Source organism: Podarcis filfolensis (genome assembly GCF_964270895.1).
Source record: "Podarcis filfolensis genome assembly, chromosome: 7".
NCBI classification, from domain to species: domain Eukaryota; kingdom Metazoa; phylum Chordata; class Lepidosauria; order Squamata; family Lacertidae; genus Podarcis; species Podarcis filfolensis.
Window position 1 is genome coordinate 49,898,575 of NC_139603.1, and position 25,972 is coordinate 49,924,546.

The window sequence follows — 25,972 nt, forward strand, 5'->3', positions numbered from 1 at the left end:
GCTGTGGCATATGGCCAATAATACTTTAAAGTTCCTTCCACTCAGCTACACAACCGAGTTGCTGTCCTGTGGTTGCTTAAATGGACAAAAGAAAATATTGGCCCATAGTTTTTCTATTAGATTATAAACATGGAAAAACAACAGGAGAACACTGGCTGCTTGATCAGTAGATTTGGGCCGCAAGACATACTTGTGACCCCTTTAGTTAAGAGTACATTTTCTTTCTGGCCAGTGCTTTGTTGTGTGATATTGTAAAATCTATTGGTGCTCAAGACCCAAAAGGTGGTGCCATAGGAGCCAGCTCCTAGGGGCTAAGTTCCCTTTGCGCCTCCCCATAAAATGAGGGAGCCAGGCCCTCCCAAAGTTAATGGGCATTGCCATTCAAATGGTGGGTGGGTGCGGTGTCATGTGACTGATTATGTGGGGCAGGGCTTACCTGTCCTCCACCCCCAATATTTTATTCAAGTTGGCACCGCTGGGTAGTGTTGCCCAAATGGAAAACACTTTTGCCTATGCATGGTGGTTGCTGATTTCCCATGCCTCTTCCAATCATGCCCCGTGTCACTCTATTGCATAGAGCCCTTCAACTCTCAGGAGATTTGGAGAGGGCACACAGGGGTCTTCAGCAGGCAGGGAAGCCAAGCCAAGCCAAGCCAAGCCAAGCCAAGCCAAGCCAAGCCAAGCCACCCCACCCCCATTAATAATTCTGTTCTGTTCATGGGAACAAAAATTGGGGTACATGCCATAGTCTTCATTTTAGTGCAGTACTGGAGACAGAAGGAGCCTCAATACACAGTCATATTACTATATGGATCAATGTATAAGTATTTATAGATATTATTTTTCCATATTCATCTGGTGCAGCACAGTTCTAGGTCACATTCACACTATGCATTTGAAGCACTGTGGTGCCAATTTCAACTGCCATGCCTCCCCCCCCCAAAAGAATTCTGGGAGTTGTAGTTTGTTAAAGGTGCTGAGAGTTGTTGGGAGATGTCCCATTACCTCCCAGAGCTACAATTCCCATAAATCAAATTCACTTCTTTATCTATTTGCCTGGGTGATTCTGAATGGCTACCAATTAGAATCTTAGACCCAAAGAGTTCTTGTGAGGCATCTAACCAACCCTGCTTGATGGAGAAAATCCAAACCTAGAGCACCTTCAGCTTTTCCTTCATGGCTTCTGACAAGTAAAAACCCATCACCCCTGCAAGTAACTGATTCCACGGTCAAACTGCTCCTACTGTTAAGTTTATTTTAAAGTTCAGCTGAAAACTGTCCTTAAGTCCTGCCCTCCAGGGCACCAGAGAACAAGTATGTATCAGTCCTTTGAGTCTTTGATGTTCCCCTCAGTCTTCTCTTGTTCATGCTAAAGATACCCAGTTTCTTCAACCTTTTCTGAGAGAACTTGTTTTCTACATCTCTAACCACCCATTCTTCTTCTTCTCTGAACTGTTTCTGATTCATCCACAACCTTCTTGTATCACAGCACTCAAAACTGAACAAAGTACTCCAGATGAGGTATGATTAGTGCAGAATATTAGCTGTGTTTGAAGCTGCATTACCTTATCAACTCATGTTCAGCAGCTAATAGTTTATAATCCTGAGATCCAATCCTGGGGTCCTTTTCACATGTCAAGTCAGGTATCCCCCATCCTATACATCTACATTCGATTATATTGCTTTTTGCCTAGATGAAGAGTCTGAATGTGTCACTATTGTATTTAAATCTCTCTAATCCCAGCCCCTTCTCCAGCTTTTGCAAAGTAAAACGGCTATGGGGGAGAAGGACAGAAGGTTAAAAGAGTAGCAGGCCTCTGGCCAGAGCAATCTTTCCCAAATAATTTCTTGCAATTAGAGGGGCAGGCACTATCTGTCTTCAGGTCAGGCACTGACAACTCAGTGACACTAATTACCTGCTTCAGGTAAGTATGGCAGCAGAAAATGTTTTTAAGAGCAGGGTGCCAGTTCCAGGGTGGACAGAGTATAAAGTGATCCTCTTGTGTGTGGATAAGCTCCTTCCCTGGCTACAGCCCAGGGGCAGCTAATATCTTCTGCACCTTGTCCCAAATGGCTCAGCTTCTGAGTTTTGTTGTGGGAGAAGTAGGTGCCTCGTTGAAAGATGTAATGATAGCCTTATAATGCTTCTCATGCTGTAAATTCAGAAATACAGGAAACATCTGGCCCCTCACAAGTTTGTTCTTGAAAGGCCAGGCTGGGGCACTCATGCATGAGTGGAACTGACTGTAAGTGCTCCAAGAGCAACATGGGAATGTACCAGAGAAAGGAAAATTTCCCACTCCCTCTCCTAGAAAGAACACTGCATGAGAAAGGAGATGTGAACAGTAGCCTAAGCTGAAAATGGAAAAAACTGTTCATAGCCTCTGGGGCGGGTACCATATGCCTTGTGGAACTACTAACAGTTCAATGGACATTACCTCTCTGAAAGGACTCTCAGAAAATCCAACCTAGACCAAGCTTTTTGCTGAATATGCAGCATATAAAATATATTTACCAAGCATCTGAAGGATTAATGTTTTGCAGAAAAGCCTCACAAGTATGAAGTGGTTTGCTTCTGTGAAGCAAAGGACATAAGTTCTGAAACTCAAAAAATCAGAAGTGAATGAAATGCAGTAGTACACAATTTGTTCTGAATGCACATGGGTATGGTTGTGGACATGATGAAAGTCAAATACACTTTTAAACATATTTATGCTGCATTGCTTCATCCTCCCATGGGTAATAAGGAAATAAAAATAACTGTATAAAAATAGGGTAGTGCTTAGAAAAGTTTTACATTCGTTAAGTCTGGTGCAATTAAATTATTACCTGGAGCATTTGATTAAACATACTCTAGAGGTTGACAAACCTAGTATCCATAGGTATGTTTTCTAATGTTACTTCCAAACTATCAATCTCACTGTTTTTTTCTCCTCGGACAACAACCTTTACATATTTTTCAGAAGCATGCTTTGCGTTCGATTGAATTTTATTTTCCAAGGGTATGTTTTCTTGAAGAGTGTGTTCCATGGTGCTTAGCCTGTCCTGGCAGCACTTTGGGTAGTTCTTGAAGCATTCAAAGGTATCGTTGCACTTTTCACAGGGAAAATAAGAACATCCTTCTACTATCTGCATGGAGTTACTGCTGGATTCATGTCTTCCCTTAAATGATTTCGTGTGGACTTCCAGAACTGATCTGTAAGAACAGCTCTGTACATGCTTGAGACAAAAACAAGTTTTGATGCATAATTGTTGGAGAACAGCAAAATCTTTGGCAATAGCGCTTCGGAAATTAGGCTTTAGCATAAGATACATAACTGGGTTATAGAGTGTTGAAGACTTGGCAAAAACAGCAGGTACAGCAAAGGCTAGTGGAGGAATCCTCTCTATTGACCCAAAGGCTGCCCACATGGCAATGACAGCATATGGGCTCCAGGCAGCAAAAAATCCAATGCATACAGCAATGCTCAGCTGCAAAGTTAAAAGAAGAAAAGAAAGTTTGTGCTATTCAAAACAACAAAACAGTAGGTGGGTTAGATCAAGAGATTGCCTAATTCACTGTCACAGGCTGCCTAAGAGTGATGATATGACTGTCAGTCAATTTCAGGGCCATTAACAGAATTTGTTTGGCTTTTAGTCTATTTAACTACAGTTTGCAGCTCTAACAATTACAGTGTCATCACTGGTATTATAATCTCATTGGCTTAATTGTTTTAAATAAGATGTGCTTTGTTTTTAATAATGTGAACCAGATGAATTCATTTGGTGGAAATTTGTCTAATACTTGGTGGCCCTTTTCCACATGCATACTTGCCACCACAATAACCAAGTGGCCATAGCTACTAAACATGCATTTAGCTCCTTCAGTCCCCTAGACTTTGTGATACGGTCCCTCCCAAGAGTTTATAACCTACACTGGGCAGCCAAGATTGCAAATAGGCTACAAATGGCTATGAATATATTCAAAGAGCATAGCATCCAATCACAGTCAAGGAGATCCAGGTGCATCTTGCAAGCTAAATGGCAGACAAAATAGAGATTATTCTATTCTTATTTATTTTATTTGTGAGTTTATTGGTTGCTTCCTATACCCTGAAGTGATTTAACAATAAAAGCACTAACAATAAAAACATGCTTTAAAATAATTTCACACTTCAATGACGGATCCGCAGCAGGAGAACTGAGACAGTCTCTGCAGTTGGCTGCATGGCTCAGGTCCCATATCTTCCCCTCTGCTAGTACAATAGGAATTCATTCATACAAAGCAAACACTATGGGCTTTGCTACCAAAGCATAGCAATGGTTGTTCCATTTTCCAAGGTTAAAACTTGGGAGAGCCCATGAGCAATCAGCCTGCAAACAGCATTTCCATGCTCACAAAAGTGGTGTTCTTCATATTTGATCATACATTCACATACCCACACCCACCCACACAGAGTTCAGAGAGTATGCAAACTCTTTATTTGAGGCAACTTAAGTCTTTACTTAAATTGCCTTGTTGCTGCATTCTGCCCAACACTTTGACCGTTACAAAGCACTCAAGAATTATGCCATTTCATGCAATCTTACATTCAGTCCAAAAAATGGAAGAGGAAAAAAGCACCAGTCACAAAGCCTCAAAAAGTGAGGTGATCCTTAAAAGGTGCTTCATATTTTAGTCTCTATGGCAGGGGTAGCCACTGTTGTGTCCTCCAGATGCTGTGGACACCAACTCCCATCATCCCTGAACATTGGCCATACAAGCTAGGTCCACCTTTGACCATACCTGCTTCCACTTCTGGATGCATATGCAAAACATCAAACAACTTTGTGAGGTTCAGTAAAGATAAAAGCCAATAAAGACAATTTCACCTCCACTATAAATGTGCTTTAAAATATTAAGAGAATGTCAACATCAAAGCCTGTTTATCTGTTTATCTCCTGCTGATCTCCTCCATTTTTCGGAAGCATTTATCAAATGGAGTATATAATAGTTCTGAAATAGGAAGGTTTTTTTTTTATATTAGCACTTAAGAATATTGGTTGTAACTATAAATAAAGCGAGGATATATAATCATTTGCTTTGACAACCAATTACCTATACATATTTCATAGTGCCAGCATCTGTTCTTTTTAGTGGAGCTAAAAGCTCTCACAGATTAAAAGATTGATCAGCTGCAGTTAATCACAGGCTACCTCCCCACCATTATCTGCTGTCACAATCCTCCTAGGGGTGAAGGGGAGGTCCTAAGAATGCACTCAGTGAGTCCCAATCTTTCTTCAAAGGAGGCTTGGCAAGTCACACACACACCCCCCCCCCGAAGAAGTGAGTCCAGGACACATTTCATCTGCCTACATTCGCTTTTAATAAAGCATGATGCACACCTGATTCCAATTACTCCTCCATTGAAGAATGCACTGGGGAAAAGGTACAACGAACGCCACACCCCTGGTGTGTCTCTATCACTCTATTGTCACTCTTCCCCTTTATGGCCTGGCATGAGAGACAAGATCATCCTGAGTAAGCAGGCCATAAACATCACTTCTGGCCTGCCCATGCTTACTTCCAGTTGGGCCAAAACTGCTGGAGCATGGAGGCCACATTATGAATTAGAGTAACATGTATGCCACTACACTGGCCATAAAAACAAGGCGGCTCCCTCCATCTTAGTGGGTGGCACAAGGCAAACTTCAGCTTGGAGATCCAGGTATGAGCACTAATTCCCTTCCCCATGAACTTTAATGAAACGTTAACATTTTTAAGATTCCTACAAGCCCAGGTACTAGAAAATCAAGGGTCTGGTTATAGCACCAACCCTAAATCTAGCATTAGTGTAAAAGTTGGTAAGATAGTCCTGTTCACAAGCCAAAATTTCTACAAGTGTAAAATGTGGACCAACAAGCAGTCTTTGGCACCATGAAAAGTATTAGGAACAGAAGTCAGAATAACTGGATTCTTTGTTCTTAGACAGGAAACTCAGTGCCAAACACAATTCCTGTTCGTGCTTCAGTATAATTTCAGAATATCATAGCCTTCTTCTCTTGCTTCTTCTATCCACAGATTCCATTAAAGGCAAAAAGCTGTCAACATAAGTGCACAGCAGCCATGGAAACCAACTTGTTCAGCACCAGTGACCACATCAGGAAGACTAGATGGCAATTACGATGCTTTGCTTATGCAGCCTGGGGATAGCAACAGGGTGCTTGGAGTGAGTGGTCACCCTGCTATCGATATGCTCAAGCCTATATTCCAGTACAACTTATCATTTCTTAGGGGAAGTGACTTGTTGAGTCCAGGAGACAGTTAATAATAGGACATTTCCCTAAGTTAAACTAGTATTGCTGCAACAGATGTGTATATTTGGTGAGATTATCATGGGCTCCTACTTGACAGGGACTACAGCAAGACAAACCCTTTCCTCCTGCCTCCACCTTTGCAAGAGTTTACACAAATTGCATCTATTTTTATATTTGTTTTCTAAAGTATACTCATGTAGCCTTTAAAATGGGAGAGACTAAATGCTAAAGATTGCTTTAGGACTGAATTTAAATCAAAAGCTGTTTAGCAATCTGGTCATCAGTTTTACCACTCCATTGATAAACTTGATATATGTTGGCCTAGATTCAAAAGAATACAAAGTGAACTAAGTCCCCCCCCCCCTTTGCAGCAAGGCTCACCTCCTCCATGACATTAGATAGTACAATAGTACTATGCTAGCAGCATAATAATAGAAAGATGGAGCTTCCATAGACTGCATGAATTACAGTGAACACATTGACAGATTGCAGGCCAGAATCAATGTAGTCTCTGACTGTTCAATCATTAAACAGAAACTCTGCAGGCATTAATCAACAGGACAATGAAACTTGCATCTAAAATGTACTTTGATGACATATTGCACTTAACACTTCTGGCAAACAAGTTATGGTGCTGTGATATACTGCAAAGAGCTTCATTGCCTAAAACACACCATAATTTACAGGCTGTATAGAATCATGTGGCTTCATTGATCTCAGTGGAACTACAGCTGAGCAAATGGTTTGTAAATTACCCATAAACAACTCTTAGGAGTCTAGCTACCATTGGCCTGATCCTGAATAAGCTTGGCCTTCCTGAAATGTTGACTGAGCCAGCAGCCCAAAAGCTAAACAAGTTCCTCCCTAGAATGTCCTTGCAAAAACGTCAGATTTGTCCCATCAGGGCAATCTCCGTCCATTTGTCTCCAAAAGATACACATTTTCTAACTTAGCTATCTTACATTTTAGTACCACCTCAGTAAAGAGGTAGAGACAGAAAGATATCTGAAGGATTATTTCCCTAATCTAATTTTCTAAAATGCTGCCATGTAAATTTTTAATTTGAATCAGATTTAGAGTCAACAAATAAGCATAAAGGAAAATATAATACCACAACAAACTACATTAAAACTGTTTTGTTGTATTGTAATGTCTCCATTTTGATAAAATATGTAAATAGCCTGCATTGTTCCCCCACATTTTGATTTTTAGTCATGGGAATAGTAATGTATGTTATTCCCATGACCCAAATTGCAGAGTGGAAGAAAAAGGTCTCATCTGTTCCCCTTGCTAGAATGCCAATGGCAAGAGTGTCTTCCCCTCTGATAAGCTCTCTCCCCCATCCAAGTTCTTCATGAACTGCAGAGACTGTGAGAGGGGCAAGGGGCAACTTGTCTCCCTTCATGATAGGGGAAAGAGAAAGTGGGAACGGGTGCAGAAGTTAGTGGTTTCGTCATCATTGCTATTCTGGACTTTCATGTTAGGGTTCTCTGCATGCTTACTGGAGGGTAAACCTTGTTGAACTCAATGGGATTTTGCTTTTGCCTATGTATAGCTCAGGAAATTAGTAATTTTGGGGTGAGCGCAAGAGCCTGTTGGACCCATTAGACTGAGGACTAAGTTTAAATTCTTTTGGCAAAGCATGCTTTGTTTCTTTCCCCTGCAGAGCTAGGCAGAGTCTCAGCAAAGTTTCATATCTAGAGTAGCGAGTCAGAACTATCATTCCTGGCTTAAAAGAACCCCATTTTATTAAGCAGGGAACAAGTGCCAGGCTCAATTGCTGTGCCCTCCCCTGACACCTGGCTTCAGCACTTTGATCCTGATCTCTTTAAACCACAATTCCCTATTATGATCAATTAAAACAACCTCAACAGATCCATGGAAACATCTGGCAAGACCTATTAAATTAGAGTATTTAATATGCATTATGAACTGTTTCTAATTTTGAGCTGCTGCTATGCCTTTTCCCAAGAAATGGCAGACTAGTTGCTATTGTTGCTGTTTATGGGGCTTTGAATTATGTTTATTACATGTGAAAAAGCAATGAAATGCTTTTTAAAAAACAGAGTGCAAATCAATAGGTGAAGAAAAAAGAGCATGGCTTTATAAATACCTTGGCTGTAGCAGCCTGCACGGTTCTCACCCTGGTGGGTCCCAGGACATGTTGCTCCACTGCTTTTCTGGAGTCTTTCACCGTAATCAGAATAAGAGTATAGGAGGTAACAATTACTCCACAGGGGATAATGAAACAGAAGACAAAAAGGACAATCGTGTAAGACATTGCTGTTGTGTTTATATTTGATGAATACCAGTCAATGCAACATGCTGTACCATAAGGTTCGGCTCCATATTCTCCCCAGTGAGCCAGTGGGGAAAGGGCAAAAATGGCTGCATAGGCCCAACTGCATCCTATCAAGATCCAACCATGTTCTCTCCTAAATCTATTCCCTGAAATACAAAATATTCACATTTAAGACACATGGGTGAGATGTTGCTTGTAATAATACTGCAGCTGGTTTTAAGTCTACAAATCAAAATACAAGCCTCTCTGTTTATTGCCTATACAGAAGTGGTGACTAACTTATGGCCTTCCAGAATTTATTGGATTCTAACTCTCATTAGCTACAACTAAAGCAAAAAAATTTTTTTTCCTTCCAGTAGCACCTTAAAGACCAACTAAGTTAGTTCTTGGTATGAGCTTTCGTGTGCATGCACACTTCTTCAGATACCTGGTATCTTCAGATACCAGGTATCTGAAGAAGTGTGCATGCACACGAAAGCTCATACCAAGAACTAACTTAGTTGGTCTTTAAGGTGCTACTGGAAGGAAAAAAAATTTTTTTGCTTTGACTATGGCAGACCAACACGGCTACCTATCTGTAACTAGCTACAACTAGTATGCCCAACCCAATAGTTACTCAAGCCAACCATGACCAGTGTGGGGAGCGAAACATAGTGTTATGTCCAAACCAAAGGAGCAAAGCAACCCAGGTTGGTCTATACCAGGACGTCCAACTTCCTAGAGACTGCAATCTACTCACATGATTAAAATCTGGCAGTGATCTGCCCCTTTTGGGGGGGTGGGGTTTAAGGTCAAAGTTGGACATCCCTGACCTATACATAGTAAGCAAGTAATTATGTTCTGTCATGCCGTGTACATTGTGTTGCTATTCAACAGCCCTCCAATGCAAGTTATAACAGTATTATTCACAAAAAGGGGGGAACCCTTCTACAGAGAGAGCCAGAGAGAAAGACAGAGAAAGAGAGAGAGATCACACTCCCTAACACTCCATTTCCTGAGACTCAATGGCCATACTAGAACTGCCACGATGATAACCTCGCTAAAGCATTTAGTACCAAAATTAGTGTTGCATAACTCTTGGTTCTTCTAAATTTGTGCAGAAGGAAAAAAAATATTTACCATAAGTTGGGAAGCAAATTTTTAGGCAGCACACAGTACTCAATAATGTTAGTGTAGACAGACTGCAGATTCCAAAAAATACTCCACAAAATGCATAGAACAAGCAAACCTGTTGGCCAAATAACCACCTAGGAAGAAAAATGAAACAGTTATTAATATCAAAAAATACTCTTTTCTCTACTGTTCAGTCATATATTCAAAAGTAACTTTCAAGAGTCACTACTGTACTGAGATAGCAATACTGATTACAGTCCATGCTCATTCTGAGCCAAGAGGGACCTTAATGCATCTTTATTTGTCTATAAAAAATTAATGCACGTAAATGCTTGTAACCATCCCATGAAAGAAATTATGTTGCTTCATATTTAAAAAACATAATTGAAAACACAGCATGCATCTGGAAGGATTCTGACCAATATATAAACTCATTAAAGAAATAACACACCATTCTATAAAAGCATTCAGTATCTTGCCTGTATCTCTGGCATGTAGTGTCTGCTTGATACCACTTAACTTGAAAAATGGCTATTTGAAGTTGGGTGGAGAAAAGGCACATTTGAAAATTGTGGATGTGCAGATTTAATATTCTTACATATTGAGATAGAACTGAAGTCTAAAGAAAAGGAAACTCCAGTGGAATGCTCTCTCACACAAGTACTGCAATTGTTTGCTTATTTGTCTATTTATTTTATACATCCCATACATATACTAAATTTGACACATTTGTTCCAAGGATAAACAATTATAGAATAATGCAACATACAGTAATTTTTTTCTCATTTATGAGTTATGTTTTCTGTATGTATTGTTTATAAACCAATGAAGATTGAATTTAAAAAAAGAATAATGCAACATACTTACCAGCATCACTTAGTATCCAAACACTTTCCTTAGAAAGGTTTGAATGAATAAGATTCAATAGATAGCTATGACAGACTTAATGAGCCCAATAAGGTTCAACTAGTTTTTTCTAGCTTGTAACATTTAACTGTTCTTATCTGCATTAGCTAGTAAGAACACTGGCCTTTGCTTATCCATCTAAAATAGTTTTGGATTGCATGACACACTGAGATGGGAAGTATTTTCCCAAATCACTTACCACATAGGGCATGTATTACTATGCCCTAGACGACAAGTGACAACCTCAAAAATTGAATTGGGATAGAAGAGCCATTGTGCTTTGATTCCAGCTCTCTGACTCAATGACATTGTAAGACTTTAGTGCTGAAGATCCACATGGCTTCCTGACACCATCATCAGATACTTTACTGGGCCCCTTCCCATTTTGACAGCAGTGCGTAGAAGAGCGATATATTTAAATTAAAGAAAATTACTTTTATAATAAGCCATATTAATAATAATATCTACCTTGTATTAACTGCCCCCCATCAACTTGAGTCCCAAAGATGAACTCTATCTCTTGACATAGACCATCCAAGTCTCAGTGCCAAAAGCCTGACTGAAATTGATCTCACCCAAGAGTACCTAGAGCTGGTCAAAAGTGGCATGAGCAACTGTTCAAATTTCTGAGTCAAGGGGGGAATTTTTCAACCACTCATAGGCTGTGCAAAAGATTTACAATTACAACTAATGGCAGGGAATACTGGGGAGCACAACTCTGACTTTTTTCCCAAAGCAGGACTGATTTCACTATCTGCAAGAGTGCCAGGTAATTAAGAGAAGTCTTGCTTTGGCAAGTGAATGAGACAGTAATGAGGCTTTTACATTTCTTTGTGACAAGCATAGCATAGAGGAAGCCAGATAATGAGGAAAATAACAGCAGATGCTGGATGCTTCTTTCTTTTTCTTTGATGGAATTCCTACTTTTCTACCAGTAGTTTAAACAGTAACACTTCTTTGCACAATTGTATGCATTTCAACTGGGACGTGGGTGGCGCTGTGGTCTAAACCACTGAGCCTAGGACTTGCCAATTGGAAGGTTGGCGGTTCCCCGCGACAGGGTGAGCTCCCGTTGCTCGGTCCCAGCTCCTGCCAACCTAGCAGTTTGAAAGCACGTCAAAGTGCAAGTAGAGAAATAGGTACCACTCCGGAGGGGAAGGTAAACGGCGTTTCCGTGTGCTGCTCTGGTTTCGCCAGAAGCGGCTTAGTCATGCTGGCCACATGACCCAGAAAAACTGTCTGCTCAAATGTCAGCTCCCTCGGCCAGTAAAGTGAGATGAGCGCCGCAACTCCAGAGTCATTCGCGACTGAACTTAACTGTCAGGTGTCCTTTACCTTTTTATGCATTTCAAATAAAGAGCTAAAAGTTTTATTTCTGCTGGATAAATATTTTTAGTTAAAGCTCAATGTGTTTTACAGTGGTACCTCAGGTTAAGAACTTAATTCGTTCTGGAGGTCCGTTCTTAACCTGAAACGGTTCTTAACCTGAGGCGCACTTTTGCTAATGGGGCCTCCTGCTGCCACTGGCACACGATTTCTGTTCTTATCCTGGGGCAAAGTTCTTAAACTGGAGCAACCACTTCCTGGTTAGCGGACTTTGTAACCCGAAGCGTCTGTAACCCGAGGTACCACTGTACAAGTTAAGTGTATGCAGTCATTGGAGCTTACTCCCAGGTAACAATGTATAATTGCACTTGTGTGTGTGTGTGTGTGTAATGGATCCGCACAACTGCCTGTAATTTTGGATTCTCCTTGGAGACATAGCTAGGGATTATCCCTGGCGAGTGGCTACAGCAGTTTTCATGATGAGGTCATGAGCGTCAGAACGCATAACCTTGAAAAAGAAACATAAGCAATTCCACTAATGTATTCCTTTCATTTCAATTGTAACTGAATTTCACTCTGTAAAAAAAATAAAAATCATTTGTAACTAAGTAACAATGACATGTATTACTGTAGAAAGGGAAGCTGGATCTTTTGTTATTCCTTCCACTGAAAATTAGGAAACCAGGTGGAGTAATTGTACTGAATGAATGCAACTTTTCCCCAAAAGGTATCCTAGTGACAACAGTGTTGTGCAGCTCAGAATACTAATTACTGCCAGCAGCTTGAAAGACTGCTTTTCTCAGCCCTTGGAATTATTCATCACTATAGTAATAAAAAAATGTGGAAGAAGAAAAGTTTAGTTACTGTTTCCTACTAACAGAGAACTCAAGTGGATGCACATTGAACACACCTGTGTGAAAGGCTGGATGTAACAGCTAGAGGGTACAAGGTCAGAGTCATACCAAGGTCACTGATGGCCAAATTGATCATGAAGTACTCTGCTGGTTTCAATATGTTCTTTTTCTTGTAGGAAACATAGAGGAGGATACTGTTCCCACAAAAGGAGCATATGCCTGTAGGACAAAACAAAAAAGGGTTAACTGTTTTCACTCTCATTAGCATTTTGACTTTGCATGGAAGTAGCATGTTGTCCCTTTCTCCAGTGGCTTTAAAGGGAAAAACATATAGGGCAAAGAGATGACTAATCATGATTTTTATATAGGTGTTTTTACAAAAAATAATAATTTTGCAGCTTGATTTCCAAATTGTTCTCTTTCCTTAAGTGCCAGTTTATTCTTATCACCCTTGCCTCCAAAGTGGTTGAGCACTTTGTAAAAATTAATGAATATGGCCCATATAATAAAAAGTATACTATCTGTATAGAAAAAATTAGACATAAAACAAGGCAGCAGGGAACTAATGGCACCTTACCATGAACCAAATTTAGTTCAAGTTAAGCTGACCCAGACTGCAGCCCACTCCACAAAATGCTAAAAAGCCACTCAAGCTTTTTATATATTGCCAATCAGGTTTTCATGATGACCGCAGCTAGCCTAGCTGACTGCACTGTTAAAATGAGCAGTAGCGAATTTATTCAAGGCACTAATTGAGCTCAAAGCTAAAGGCAAATATATCACATCCAGATCAGTCCTCTGAACCATAATGGCTACCATCTTCTTTTGTGCACAGATGCACCATATGGAAAGGCATTATGCTATATCTTTGTGTTTCTGTAAAACAGGGTAAGAACAGCTTTTGAGGCACAACACTGGAGAAACCAAATAGAGGAAAAGGCAAAACAGTTTATATTTCAGCACCTCTCTTCCAATTAAATTTGGAACTCCCTGTGCCTGTTTTAAAGAACACATGCCAAAAGATCCCAAGTCACATGTGATTTGGCTCTAAAACGCTATGAACCTAGGCCAGGGGTGACCAATGTGGTGCCCTCCAAATGCTGTTGAATGATACAAATTGCAATTTGGCAACATTTAGAAGGTACCACATTGGCTGTCCCTGTCTTGGACTGTCTCAGAGATATTTAGTCTTAATGTTTAGTTCATCAAGTACTTGAGTTAGCTGATTTGCCAGGAAAGTCACCAGATTCAGATTCAGTAAAGCCCAATATAAATTTCTGCTAGCTTGCCAGGAAACAATAAACATTATTCCCACAGTAATTGTAATCTGTGTTCTTTATCTGTGAAAGTTCAGCTAAAACACTGCTTCCCACAACACATCAATATGTCTGTGAAAACCCCAATGTGTACTTTGTGCATTATATCATCCTTTAACTCCAACTTCTACATTTCCCCCCACCTTAACACCCATGTGTATCTATGCCTACCAACTGAGGATTACACGTCATGCATCTAATGGAATGGGTGCTAGTCCATGAACGCTTGTGCTATAATACATTTGTTAGTCTTCAAAGATGCAGAAGACCCTATGTTGTCATTACTTAAAGATTATTTCCTTCACTAGAAAACACTTCAGTCTCTAAAGGTCTGATGGCACATGAAGGCACCACCTTACTGAAGCTAAGCAAGTGTGGTCAGATGATGGGAGACCTCCTTGGAACCACATGTATTTCACCTTGGGTTCCATGATGCTTCTGTGTAAAAATGGAGTGTAAAATATAAGAAAATACAATAATAAAAAACTCAATTTAAACTAATTTAAACCAATGCAAATGTAATTATTTTATTACACTTATTTAAAAAATGAAATTTTGCATACTGCTTTATGTATTCCAACTACAATACTGTGAAGCAAGTCACTAAAATTCCCATTGTATTGATGGGCGAAACTCAGACTGTAATTTGCCCATTGCTGTCCCAGGAATTCACAGATGAACAGAAATCTGAGTCCAGGTTTGCTGGGGTCCAAGTCCAGCAGAGGCCTCCAGTCTATATATACTACAGTTGGATTCTCCTCTCTAGCAGCTGGTCCATCCAGTTCCATATGTACTTCACACAGGAAAATGTGGTCACCTTCTGGATGGGTTATATTTCAGATTCTGTCACCTACAGCCTTTGCATCTACTACCAAAGCACACATAAGCAATGCAAAGCTCAGACTGGGCCGGGAATGAGAAAACAGATACATGGGTAAAAGGTAAAGTAAAGGACCCCTCGACGATTAAGTCCAGTCTAAGGCGACTATGGGGTGCGGCGCTCATCTTGCTTCAGGATGAGGGAGCCGGTGTTTGTCCACAAACAGCTTCCTGGGTCAGGTGGGTAATCAGGACCAAGGAGTTAAACAGTATCACACACATGCCAGTGGCACAGTTACAAAATCTTCTTTTGTTTTCTAGAATGTGAAATAAAATCATCATCATATGTAGAGAATATCACAAACATATGTAGAGAATATCAAACAATCACTCTTACCAAATATAATATAGAAGATTCCAACAATAATATCAGCTGCTTCAGTTATTTTGGAATGAAATGTTGCGTTCACAAAGTAAGAACCCATCTGGAAAAAAATATGATGGAAGAAGAGAGAATTCAAGATAAGTACATCTCAGGACCCTCAGTTTTCAGGTACAGTGTTTTCAAGCATTGATACATAAATGTGGAGGCATTTTCTTAAGCCTTGCGGTAATTTAAAAACTGACGTTTTGAGACTTTAAGGAAAGATGACCAGATTCAAACCCTCTGAGAATCTGGGATCTCCCCCACAACCTGGTTGGGCAAGCACAAGTCTACTTGCCCACTATGCACAGGCTACTTGGAGCAGGGGCCACAAACATGTCACTCATAGGTGCACATACAACACTTTATTGCAGTCAATAGGAAATAGAATAAGATGTGGCTACAGCGTATGTGTGATGCCTACAATAATTTTTCCAATTTGCAAATGTGCCAAAGCTTTATCCACACCAATCTAAAAGATGCCATAGAATGACATTGGATTTATGTGTTCCTTCGTGGCACCGCAAACATAACGGTAAATGTTTAAAAATAAACTATAAAAATCACAAGTGTCAACATTATTAATTCAAACTTTATTAAGAATGCCCTTCTCACAATTCATCACTTTAATACTGCATACTACGTGCTGAAAAAATATTTTTCAAGTCACAGTAAAAGTATAAATAGCACAGAATATATTCTTCAAAACACAGTCCTTATCAACAACCTTTTATTGTGTTCATAATTCTAATTTCACAGGGCTCAATGCAACTTCTATATGAAGTCACTATGGAAAAATTGCCCAAATAAAACAATCACTAAGTTATCCAAAGCATACTTTAACAAGATATTTATAACATGAGTAAACAACCTTGCACTACCAAGGAAAGATGAGCAAAAACAGGAATCTCCATCACAGATTTTACATCAGTGATTGTGAACAGTGGATTGAGAGCCTTCAGAGGACACACAGACTTCAAACATGTTTCACCAAGCTACGTACTCAAAACAAGGTGGTCTTGTTGTCTTGGCAGCCCAGGACCTCCATACACACGGTCCGGGCTTGCATGTCAAAGAGGTCACATTGAAGCTGGTAACGTAGTAAAAACAATGCAGGAGGCAGAAGTTAAGAGTTACCAATTTCTGCAGCCCCAGCAAGCACTGTGAATCTCCAGCTGTTTGATTTCACCCCTGGAAGCGCACTCCATTGTCTCTCAAGACAGATGGATGCTAACAACATTTAACGGTGCTTCATTTACTTACCACCCATCTATTCAAATATTTAGTTAAACTACTTTTGACTAGGGCAAAAATTCAGATGCAGCTCCCCACCCCCCAAAAAAGCCCAGAAAAATTAAAAAATCCAAAATTTTCATGATTACAGTTGGCCCATGAGTGGTGACTTTCCCAACAGTGAAGCAGGAACAAAGGAAGTGTGAGCCACCTGTGGTTTCAGCAAAGAGCACCGGCATGCTGTACATTCACATTTAAGTTTTAGTTTAACTATGGTTTTAAATTATGTGTGGACCAGACCATTGTGTGGGTGAGCAGCCTTCAGCAAAGGATCCTTCGTGGTGGGGGGAGCCTTCAGAGACATGTGCGGATCTGTCACTATACTCACTGACCCTTCCAGAAAAAAGGATCACTTGATGAAGGCTCTGTATGTGTCTTTATGTGAAAACAGAGCTTATTTTCCTATTTTCACATACAGACACACACATACACACACACACACACACACATATCACCTGCCATGATGATAGACTTTTACTAATTTAATAGGTAATTTTAACTTTCTCTTTTCCCAGAACACATGCTGCAAGTCACTAGCTATTGTTAGTGTTTACTAGGTCATTATTATTATCATATATTTATTTATGCCCTGGCTTTTCCCCTAATGGGACTGAATTACTAATATATTAAATTTATATAATATTAAATGAAAGCTTTTTTTAATTGACAGATATATACTTAAGTTAAATATATAGATATATGTACTTAACTGAACTTAAAAAAATGTTGACCTAGAACCTGGGGAGACTGGACAATCGGTTCTCAATTATTTTAATGGAAACAGGTCAAACTGAGCCAAAAGAATTGGAAACACTGCTGTGTTTTTATTGGAGAGACCTCATATGACACAATACTGAACAGTTTTATTAATCCCTTATTGTTTTATATCTGGCTTGCACTAGCTACATCATTTTTGGCTTGCAATCAAGAGATATTTATAGCAAGACCCAACAAGCATATGCCAAAAGTTGATGTCTTCAATTGATTAGGACAATGGGTGCCAGCCAAAGTATTCATAAGATATCACCTCTACTTCTCTCTGTAACTTTGTGTTCATAACTTTGCTAGAGTGCATCATACCTGTTTGTCACTACCTTGAAGGACTGCTGCTACTCTTTTTTTTTTTTAACCTTTCTTATTGTGTTGATCTGTCATGGAACAACCCCAGTGAAGAAAATAACAGTGGTTACTCAGACCTCATCTCCATCCTTCCTGTTCTCTCTCTTCCTTCCATCACACTTGGCTGGCCACTTAATCCATCATCCATCATCAATTTCCTCTCTTTCCTTCCTTTTCTCCCTTCTAACTTTCTGTGCTAGAGAGTAATTGCTCTCGCCTTACTCTCTAACCCAGGGGTCACTAACTTGGTGCCAATGGGTGCCGTGGAACCCAAAAATGCCTTCACTGGAACCCCTAACCAAGGGACTCAGGAGGGAGAGAAAGAAGATGTAATGTCTGTACCTGTGTTATGCTATGCCCCAGAGGGGTGATGAACCCTCAATCTGGCCCCAAGCAAAAAAAAAAAAAATAGCCATCCACATTTCAGAGTATCAAAAACCTTCCAGCATGACTGTTATGCCTGACAAATGTTTATATTTAATGTTCAATCCTTCTCAGGCCACATGCTTCACAGTCACTTACATGGTACTCAAATGAATCACTTCATCTGATAAAATATCCTGATTTGCATGTCTAAGCACAAGGTACTTGGAAGTACGTGATAGCATGCATGCAGAAGATGACTCCAGAGATTCTTATTTTTCTTTCTGCAATGCAGCTTGCTTCTACTTTCCTTTTTCCTCTGCTGGGAAACAGGACATCAAAAGGCTTTCAGAGCAATTAGCAACATGAGGAATCAGAGAACATGCCCCAAAGCATAAGTTTTTAATGAAAGTTTGTGTGGAACAAAAAATATTTTCCCAAATTTTATTATGTAATACAATTTACCTAATAATTCTAAGAGTGGTGGTGGCCAATATTTCTCATCCTTGGAATTTAATAGAAGAACCACAGTCAGTTTTGGCTTGAGAAAGCGAGTTACTGATAGACTTGTATCTTGCATACATGTTATTATTACCCTGCAATATCTGAAACTGCTCAGCCTGGATAAAACAAGCACATTAGTAAAGCCCCAACCTTTTGCTTCTTTTGAGAAACCATGAGTCACGGGGAAAGTTTCTTAAAAATTCCACAAGCACAGTCCACAAGAAATGTGTCTTGCACAAGCTTCAATGAAACTGCCATTGCTGCAAAAAAAAAACAAAAAAAAAACCCCCAACACTTGTACTATATGGTACTACTCAAGCTTTTTCATCTCTTCATAATAGGAATTCTGTTGATGTAAAGGCTGCAAATGATGGACTACAATGTCAAATGCACCATCTGCCCACAATTTGACTGCAACTCTCACATATGTAAAAAGAGTTACATTTGAATGACCAGTAATGAAACCTAAATATGCTCACACATTGTGACACTGCTACCTGCACACCCAGACTTTCCATATGCATTCCTGTCACACATAAAAATATTTATTAGAATTCATTCTAATTATTTATTTTTGACCCAATGAGTCAGATCTTTATTTCCCTATCCCCTATCCCCTATCCCCACTTTAAGGGCCAACTTTGACATGTGGGTGGGGCCACTAACCTGTCAGTCACATGATGCCATGATGACATCAGGTGACTGATAGGGGACATACCCACCCAGTTGGCAAAGTATAAATAAACAAACAAGTATAAAAATGAATAAATAAATAAATAAATAAATAAATGAAATAAACGTCCATCATCCTAGACTACTGGTCATGCTGGCTTGAGCTGATGGGAGTCCAACACAAAAGGGCTGCACATTTGCCATTCCAGCTCTAGATGTTTAGAGTTCTTGAACTTTAGAGACCTCACTGAAGGTGGAAAATATGTTTCAATTGTACCATCTGCCAAAAAGCAGTATATGATGGACACCTGGGAAGCTGGAAGAAACTATGCAGAACATATCATTGGGAAAACAACCACCTTGGTGTTTAAGCATACCTAAGTGTCTTTGACTTGTTATGTCTACAGAGAAAGACAAGTACATTGGATTATAGAACAGACACAAATATTTTGTCACACTCCAAACACATGGTTGGAAACAGGCAACTAGCAACTATCCACTCCATCATAGTTTTTAAATAAACTCCCTGAACTTCTTTTGAAATTAAAGCTCACCAATAGCAGTATAAAGAAATAGACAAGGGTGATGTGATTGAGGAACATCCTTTTCTTGCTCATAGTAAATGAAAGTTCAAATAGTTAAGACCTATGGAAAGGAAAGGATCCTCCAGAACACCTTGCTCATATTCTGTGTACTCTGGATTTAGCAGGAGCACGTAGCACTGCCTTCTTCTAGAGCAGAAGCAGGGAAAAAAGAGCTGTTAGCTAATTTGGTGAGAGGTGCAGTTAAAATGAAAGAGCTACACTACAGAGAGCAATTGGCTCCCTTTTACACTACATGAGTACTTGCAACAGAGGGGCCAAAGAACCATAGCTTCACAGCTTGACAGATGCTAATGAATGAATATCATGTTGCCTGTCTCAATACGCACAGAAAGTCTGAGCTGTGTTGAGCACCTCTGCTATGGCATTACCTCAGATGCTCTTGGTTGCAGAGTCGCCCCTTATCACACAGCTCGGCAGTTCCAAGTTCCCAGCAGGCCAAAAGTAACACCAACTCCCTCAAAAATTAACAGAGCAGGCATTGCCCCTTCAAGATGTCCTGCCCTGTACGTTCTTTTAATTTTCTTTTGCATTCTTAAGAGGACAGATGAATCCACAACAGCAGCTGTAGTGTCAAAGATGTTCAGAATTAGCAACTGCTGTTGGCAGTTCTTTGTCACAGCAGATGCTGGATAAAGTAGCTTGTTGAATTTAAGGCAAGGTAACCAACCACCTTCTGCAATCTTGCATGGCACAATCTATATAGTAAGATCTACATCACAGGGGTCATAAAAGGAGGTTGCAGGCACCCTGCCCATTTGGATTGCTACTTGACCCTCTCAGAAGCTGGACACCTTCACAGCCAACAAAAGGAGTAACAGCACAGAGTAAACTGATAACAACATATAGTTATTGGCCACAACTTTCTTAGACAGTGCTATAAGACACCACATTCTTGTACTACTACTGTTATTTGCACTTACTTCTCATTAGGCGCAGCATAGCTAAGCCTTCATTTTCCACCAGTACCTGACCTTACCTCTCTGAACCCACTACTTTAGTACTGAACCTGAAAACCCAACAGGACTGCCATCTGTATTTCATTGTTTTTACTGGCAGAACCTTTCTGTCCAATTATAACTGGATGTCTGGCAGAGATTCAACAGGTGTTGCTCTCCCCATCAGGACATCTTCATTTTGGCACCGGCCCACCTGCTCAAAATCCAGCCTTGCATGAAGCCATTAGATTTCAGTCGGGCACGCAGCGGCTATAAACTGGAGACAGATTAAAGGAGGTGGGGGGACTGGAAATAAATACATAAATAAAAAATCAAGTCATCAGGAACTTTAGAGTCGATTAGGCAACAAACAGTCCAAGGTTTAGGGGCTGCCAGTTTCCATTCCCACAAGGCGCTCGCTAGAAGCTGCAGGTGGAGCAGGTGAGCGGGCGTGCAAACTTACCTTGGCTCCGGGCTGGCGCGCGGGGAAGTCGGCGCAGCGGCGCGCGCTCGCATTCTCCGCCGCCGACGGTGCTGCTCTGCGAAGCGCCAGAAAGAAACGAAGCGCTTTCGCCAAGGAACCTCCAGTGACTCACGAGACGGCAGGGGCAATGCCCGCGGGTCTAGAAGGCGAAGGCGCGGATTGGGGCGGGCTGGAGCCGGGGCTGAGGCAAGGGAAGTGCCTCTGCCGCCGACGCCACTCGTTGCTCCAGCATGACGCTGCTTCTACTACTAGCCCACAACTCCTGCGGGCGCGAAGCACAAGGAGCCCCTTGCCCTGAGGCGACGGCGCCAAGTTGGGGAGCTCAGGGAGCAGAACTTTCCGCTTCTTCCTCACCTCCGCCCGCTTCTCCCACTTGCTGAGAGGCCGGAGGAAGGGCCATGGCAACGGCTAAAGGGAGCCGCTCTCTCGGGGGCTCCCTCATCTTATAGCCACGGGCGGGGAACTCGAGGGAGTTTCCCTTTCCTCCACCCCCTGATAGCGACTGGCCCTCCAGCATGAGGCGGCTTCCCAGCAGCCTTCCCGCCTTTTGAGAAACTGGATTGGATGCGGGCGGAAAGACCCCGAAGCGGCGCCTCCAGTGAGAAGAAAGCAGGTCTGCTCCGCATCTTCCCATTGGCCAAAGAAATCTCGGCGGCGTCTCTCCGATGGCACAAGGGCTCTCAAGATCCTGGCGCTAATTGGGAGGGGGGTAGGGGGAAATTGTATTTGGTTGCTTGTGTTTGATTATATATTGTTTTTATATTCAACTAATAAAATATTTAATAATAATAATAAAGATCCTGGCGCTAAGTAGGGTAGAAAACCCGGAGCCCACAATCTAAACTGAAACCAAGTAGAATTGTTCTTACTTCGTTGGAATCTTGCGGTGGGGCTGCTGGGCGGATTTAAATTCTGGGTTGATTCATATTTAGGGACAGCCCCCTTTAGACGGCCGTGTCTGTTACTTCAGTTGTGAAGCACATAATTAACGTCTCTCTCATACACACACAGAGCGCCATTCCATGCTTTACCATTGCTTCACGTAAATAAATTTATTTTTATTTCCGTCCACATTTGTATCCCGCTGTTCTCCCAAGGAATGGATCCTAGTTTGTTCTCATAACAATCCTGATTGGGACTGTGCGGTGGAGATCTGATTTGCCCAAGGCAACCCAGTGAGCTCGCTGGCCGAGACAGGGCTGGGATCCAGGCCTCCTCACTACTTTGCAGCTCACGGCCCTCCCGATGGGTAAGCTAGACACTGCAACACGGCAGAATAGCCACACCCCACCATCCACTCAGCACTGATCTTGTGGATATTCGTCTGCTCATGGTGAGAGCCTAAGATAGGATCATCTGTGTCCTAGTGGGAAACAGCAGTTGCATGCAGAGAATGGCTGTTCAGCAGGGGCAAGATGGGCGCGCGAAAGGTGCTCTGCACATGCTCCGTTTTCCCACTGTTCACATCGACGCTGACAGCTGAAGCGTGGCTTCTGCGATTCGCCGCCTCGTATCCGATGCAGCCCGGGCAAGCCGGTCACCACCGCAAGGTTTACCTACCCGGCGCAGCAAACCGAGCAGAGAGAGGGGAATAGAGAAGGTGGTCAGATTCGCTCGGACATTCACCATGAGGGTTTCTGCATTGGAGTCGGAGAAGTGCCAGGTTTTGGAACGGCACATATTTGTAGTGTGCTAATGCAACAATAAAACATGGGTGGTAATTGCAGACTTCCTATGACACCATCGCCCTCTAGGGGCTGATATATGACACCGCGGCTAAGGAGCACGGCGCTAACCTAACCGTGGACCAGGAGAGTTGAATAGGATAAGGCTGGGGCAGGATCATATGGATGAAGGCTGCAGCAGATAGGAATCTACCGGTCATCGTGATACTCATGCTATCGGAACAGAGCCTTACTGTGAAGACTGTGCATTGGTCAGCGTGCACTGATTTACACACATAATACAAATTCAAGCACAGGTGTCTTCCGAAAACCCACCCCAAACCCAAAGAAGTCCCATGACGATCAGCAAATGGTAACAGAGGCAGGACCATGAAATCTGGAAGCCCCTAATCATGAACCAGCTCATGGGCGGTGGATACAGATTCAGTCATTCTGACTCAGTGAGGCAGTTGAATAGCTCGGCAGCTGTATCCACAACTGAGCAGTCCTGTTTAAGATCCACTCTACCCACCCCAAAAAGGCGGAGGGGCTAGAAAAGGTGCCCTAAACATGGTCTGCCTCACTTTTTCCCCTGACTGGATTACCGCACCCAGTGGGGTCACCACCTAGCAGTCGTAAAAGACAATTGAACTTTGGAACATGGAATATATGGACTTTGCTGGATAACACAGATAATGAACGTCCCAAATGCAGGACTGTCATCACTGAAAGAGAGTTGCGATGTTTTAACATTGATATTGCAGCACTTCAAGAAACTCGAAGAACAGGAGAGGGACAACTGAAAGAATAAAAAATAACTCTACAAATTCTTCTGTAAAGGTCTACCTGAACAAGAACGTCAAATACATGGGGTAGGCTTTGCTATCAAAAACGATCTTGTAAAGCTCTTGTCAGAAGTCCCTACCAGCATTAATGAGCAACTTTCAACCCTTCAAATAAAACTCACCAAAAACCAACAGGCTACTATTTTAAGCGCTTATGCACTGGATGCCAATGAAAACATTAAAGAAAAAAAAATTATCGGCTGGATGCCATCCTATCAGATAAGCCTAAGGAGGATAAAATTATCCTCCTGGGTGAATTTAATGCAAGAGTTGGGTGAGATTTCGATCTATTGGGAAAGAAGGAATTGGCAACAGCAACCAGAACAGAATCTTACTTTTGACTATATTTGCAGCACACAACCTTGTTATTACCAACACACTATTTCGACCAAAAAAAAATTAAAATACCATGGAGGCACCCACGGTTGAACTACTAGCACCTCTTAGACTACAGTGGTAGCTTGGTTTGCAACCGCTTTGGATTACAACTGTTTTGGATTACAACCACATCAAACCCAGAAGTGCGTGTCCCTTTTTTTGGATTACAACCCTTTTTTTAATTACAAACAATATGGGGGCGGGAGGCCCCATTGGCGAAAGCCCGCCTTGGGTTACAACCTGTTTTGGTTTACAACTGGACCTCCAGAACAGATTATGGTTGTAAACCAAGGTACCACTGTATGTCTGAGCTGAAGATCGCCGCGATGTACTCCTTACCAGAGCTATGACGACGACCGACGACTGATGGACAGATCACTGATTAATGCATTCCACGATGGCTATCAAGATTATACCTCAATGCAGGCTTCAAGGAAGGAAACCAAGGCGCAAAATGACCACTCAAGCCCTTAAAGATCCTATTAAGCGGGATTGCTTCCAAACGACTCTTAAGGACCATCTGAAAAGAGATAGGAGAAGCAACCACTCAGCAACTTAATAGAACAGTTGTCTTTTAAAGTAACAACCTAATCGGAATAGGAAAGGCTGGAGCCCAATAATGGAGTAAGATAAAGGTTAATGTCTCTGGCCTGCCACTGGGTAAAGTACACATAGTCCTAGTATCAAACCATCCTAAATAGCTTCACATAAGCTTATGGAAAGCTTGGCCCATCGCTCAACATCCAAGAAACCAAGTGCTGCACCAACAAGCACAAATAAACCCTCTGCAGCAACACAAATCCAACTCAATGATGTAGCATTGGAAAGTGTCAACCACTTCTCCTGCCTGGGCAATTATCTTTCCACAAGAGCGGACTTTGATGCTGAAATCCAGCATTGCCTGAGCTCTGCAAGTGCAATGTGTTTGAGGACTTGGACATTTGCAGGGAAACCAAAATGCTTGTTTACAAAGCTATTGTACTACCAACCTTACTATATGCTTGTGAAACATGGACCACTTATAAACGCCATCTCCAGCTCCTCAAAAGAGTCCATCAACGGTGTCTCCGAACAATTTTACATATCACTTGAGAAGACAGGCAAACTAATGCCAGTGTACTGGAAGAAACAAAGATTACCAGTGTGATTCTTCAACATCAACTTTGTTTGACTAGTCATGTTTTGTGGATGCCTGATTATTGTCTTCCAAAGCAACTACTCTATTCTGAACTTAAACATGGAAAGCATAATGCTGGTGGTCAACAAAAAAGGTTTAATGATTCTCTCAAGGCAAATCTAAAAAAAAAGTAGAACAAACACTGACAATTGGGAAACACTGGCCTAGGAGCATTCCAATTGGTGAACAGCTTTTACCAAAGGTGCCATGGACTTTGAAGACACTCAAACTCAGGACGAAATGGAGAAACAAGCTAAGAGGAAGGCATGTTTGGCAAACCCTCACCATGATCAACCCACCCCGAAACCTACGTTCCCACTGTGGAATGGCCACCTGAATAAGAGCTTAGGAAGAGAGGGAGACAGATGGAGCTGGTCTCTCAGCCAATCCTATGTGGTGGACCCTGCAACCCTCCCCATCCCTCTGATTCAGCCAGGTACAAAAACAAGCAATAGAGTGGATGTCAGGGAGTGGATGTGATATTTTGCATGCACATGCTTGTGGGTGTAGAGAAAGAGAGTGGGGTTTCACTGTTTCCTGGTTAAAATAATCCATTTTATCATCTTTTATTCAGGAACAAGACAGCACAGAAGCTAT

General features: G+C 41.5%; 1 protein-coding gene across 11 annotated transcripts; it reads right to left on the reverse strand.

The window, feature by feature from the left end:
* Positions 1-1,231: 1,231 nt before the first annotated feature.
* LOC310766604 (opsin-5-like) lies at positions 1,232-25,967 on the reverse strand. 11 transcript variants are annotated; one of them, XM_083623036.1, is made up of 8 exons: positions 21,291-22,104; positions 19,434-19,567; positions 17,710-17,732; positions 15,310-15,397; positions 12,834-12,996; positions 9,698-9,825; positions 8,390-8,724; positions 1,232-3,471 (listed from the first exon to the last, which is right to left on the reverse strand). In XM_083623036.1, exons 2-8 carry the CDS (start codon positions 19,489-19,491, stop codon positions 2,854-2,856), a joined length of 1,413 nt encoding a protein of 470 aa, XP_083479162.1. In that variant the 5' UTR covers positions 19,492-19,567; positions 21,291-22,104; the 3' UTR covers positions 1,232-2,853. The 11 variants fall into 11 exon arrangements, with proteins under 11 accessions (XP_083479162.1, XP_083479161.1, XP_083479160.1 ...); XM_083623035.1 differs by having other exon boundaries at positions 19,434-19,603; XM_083623034.1 differs by lacking the exon at positions 21,291-22,104 and having other exon boundaries at positions 8,390-8,463; positions 8,608-8,724; positions 19,434-19,803.
* Positions 25,968-25,972: the final 5 nt, after the last annotated feature.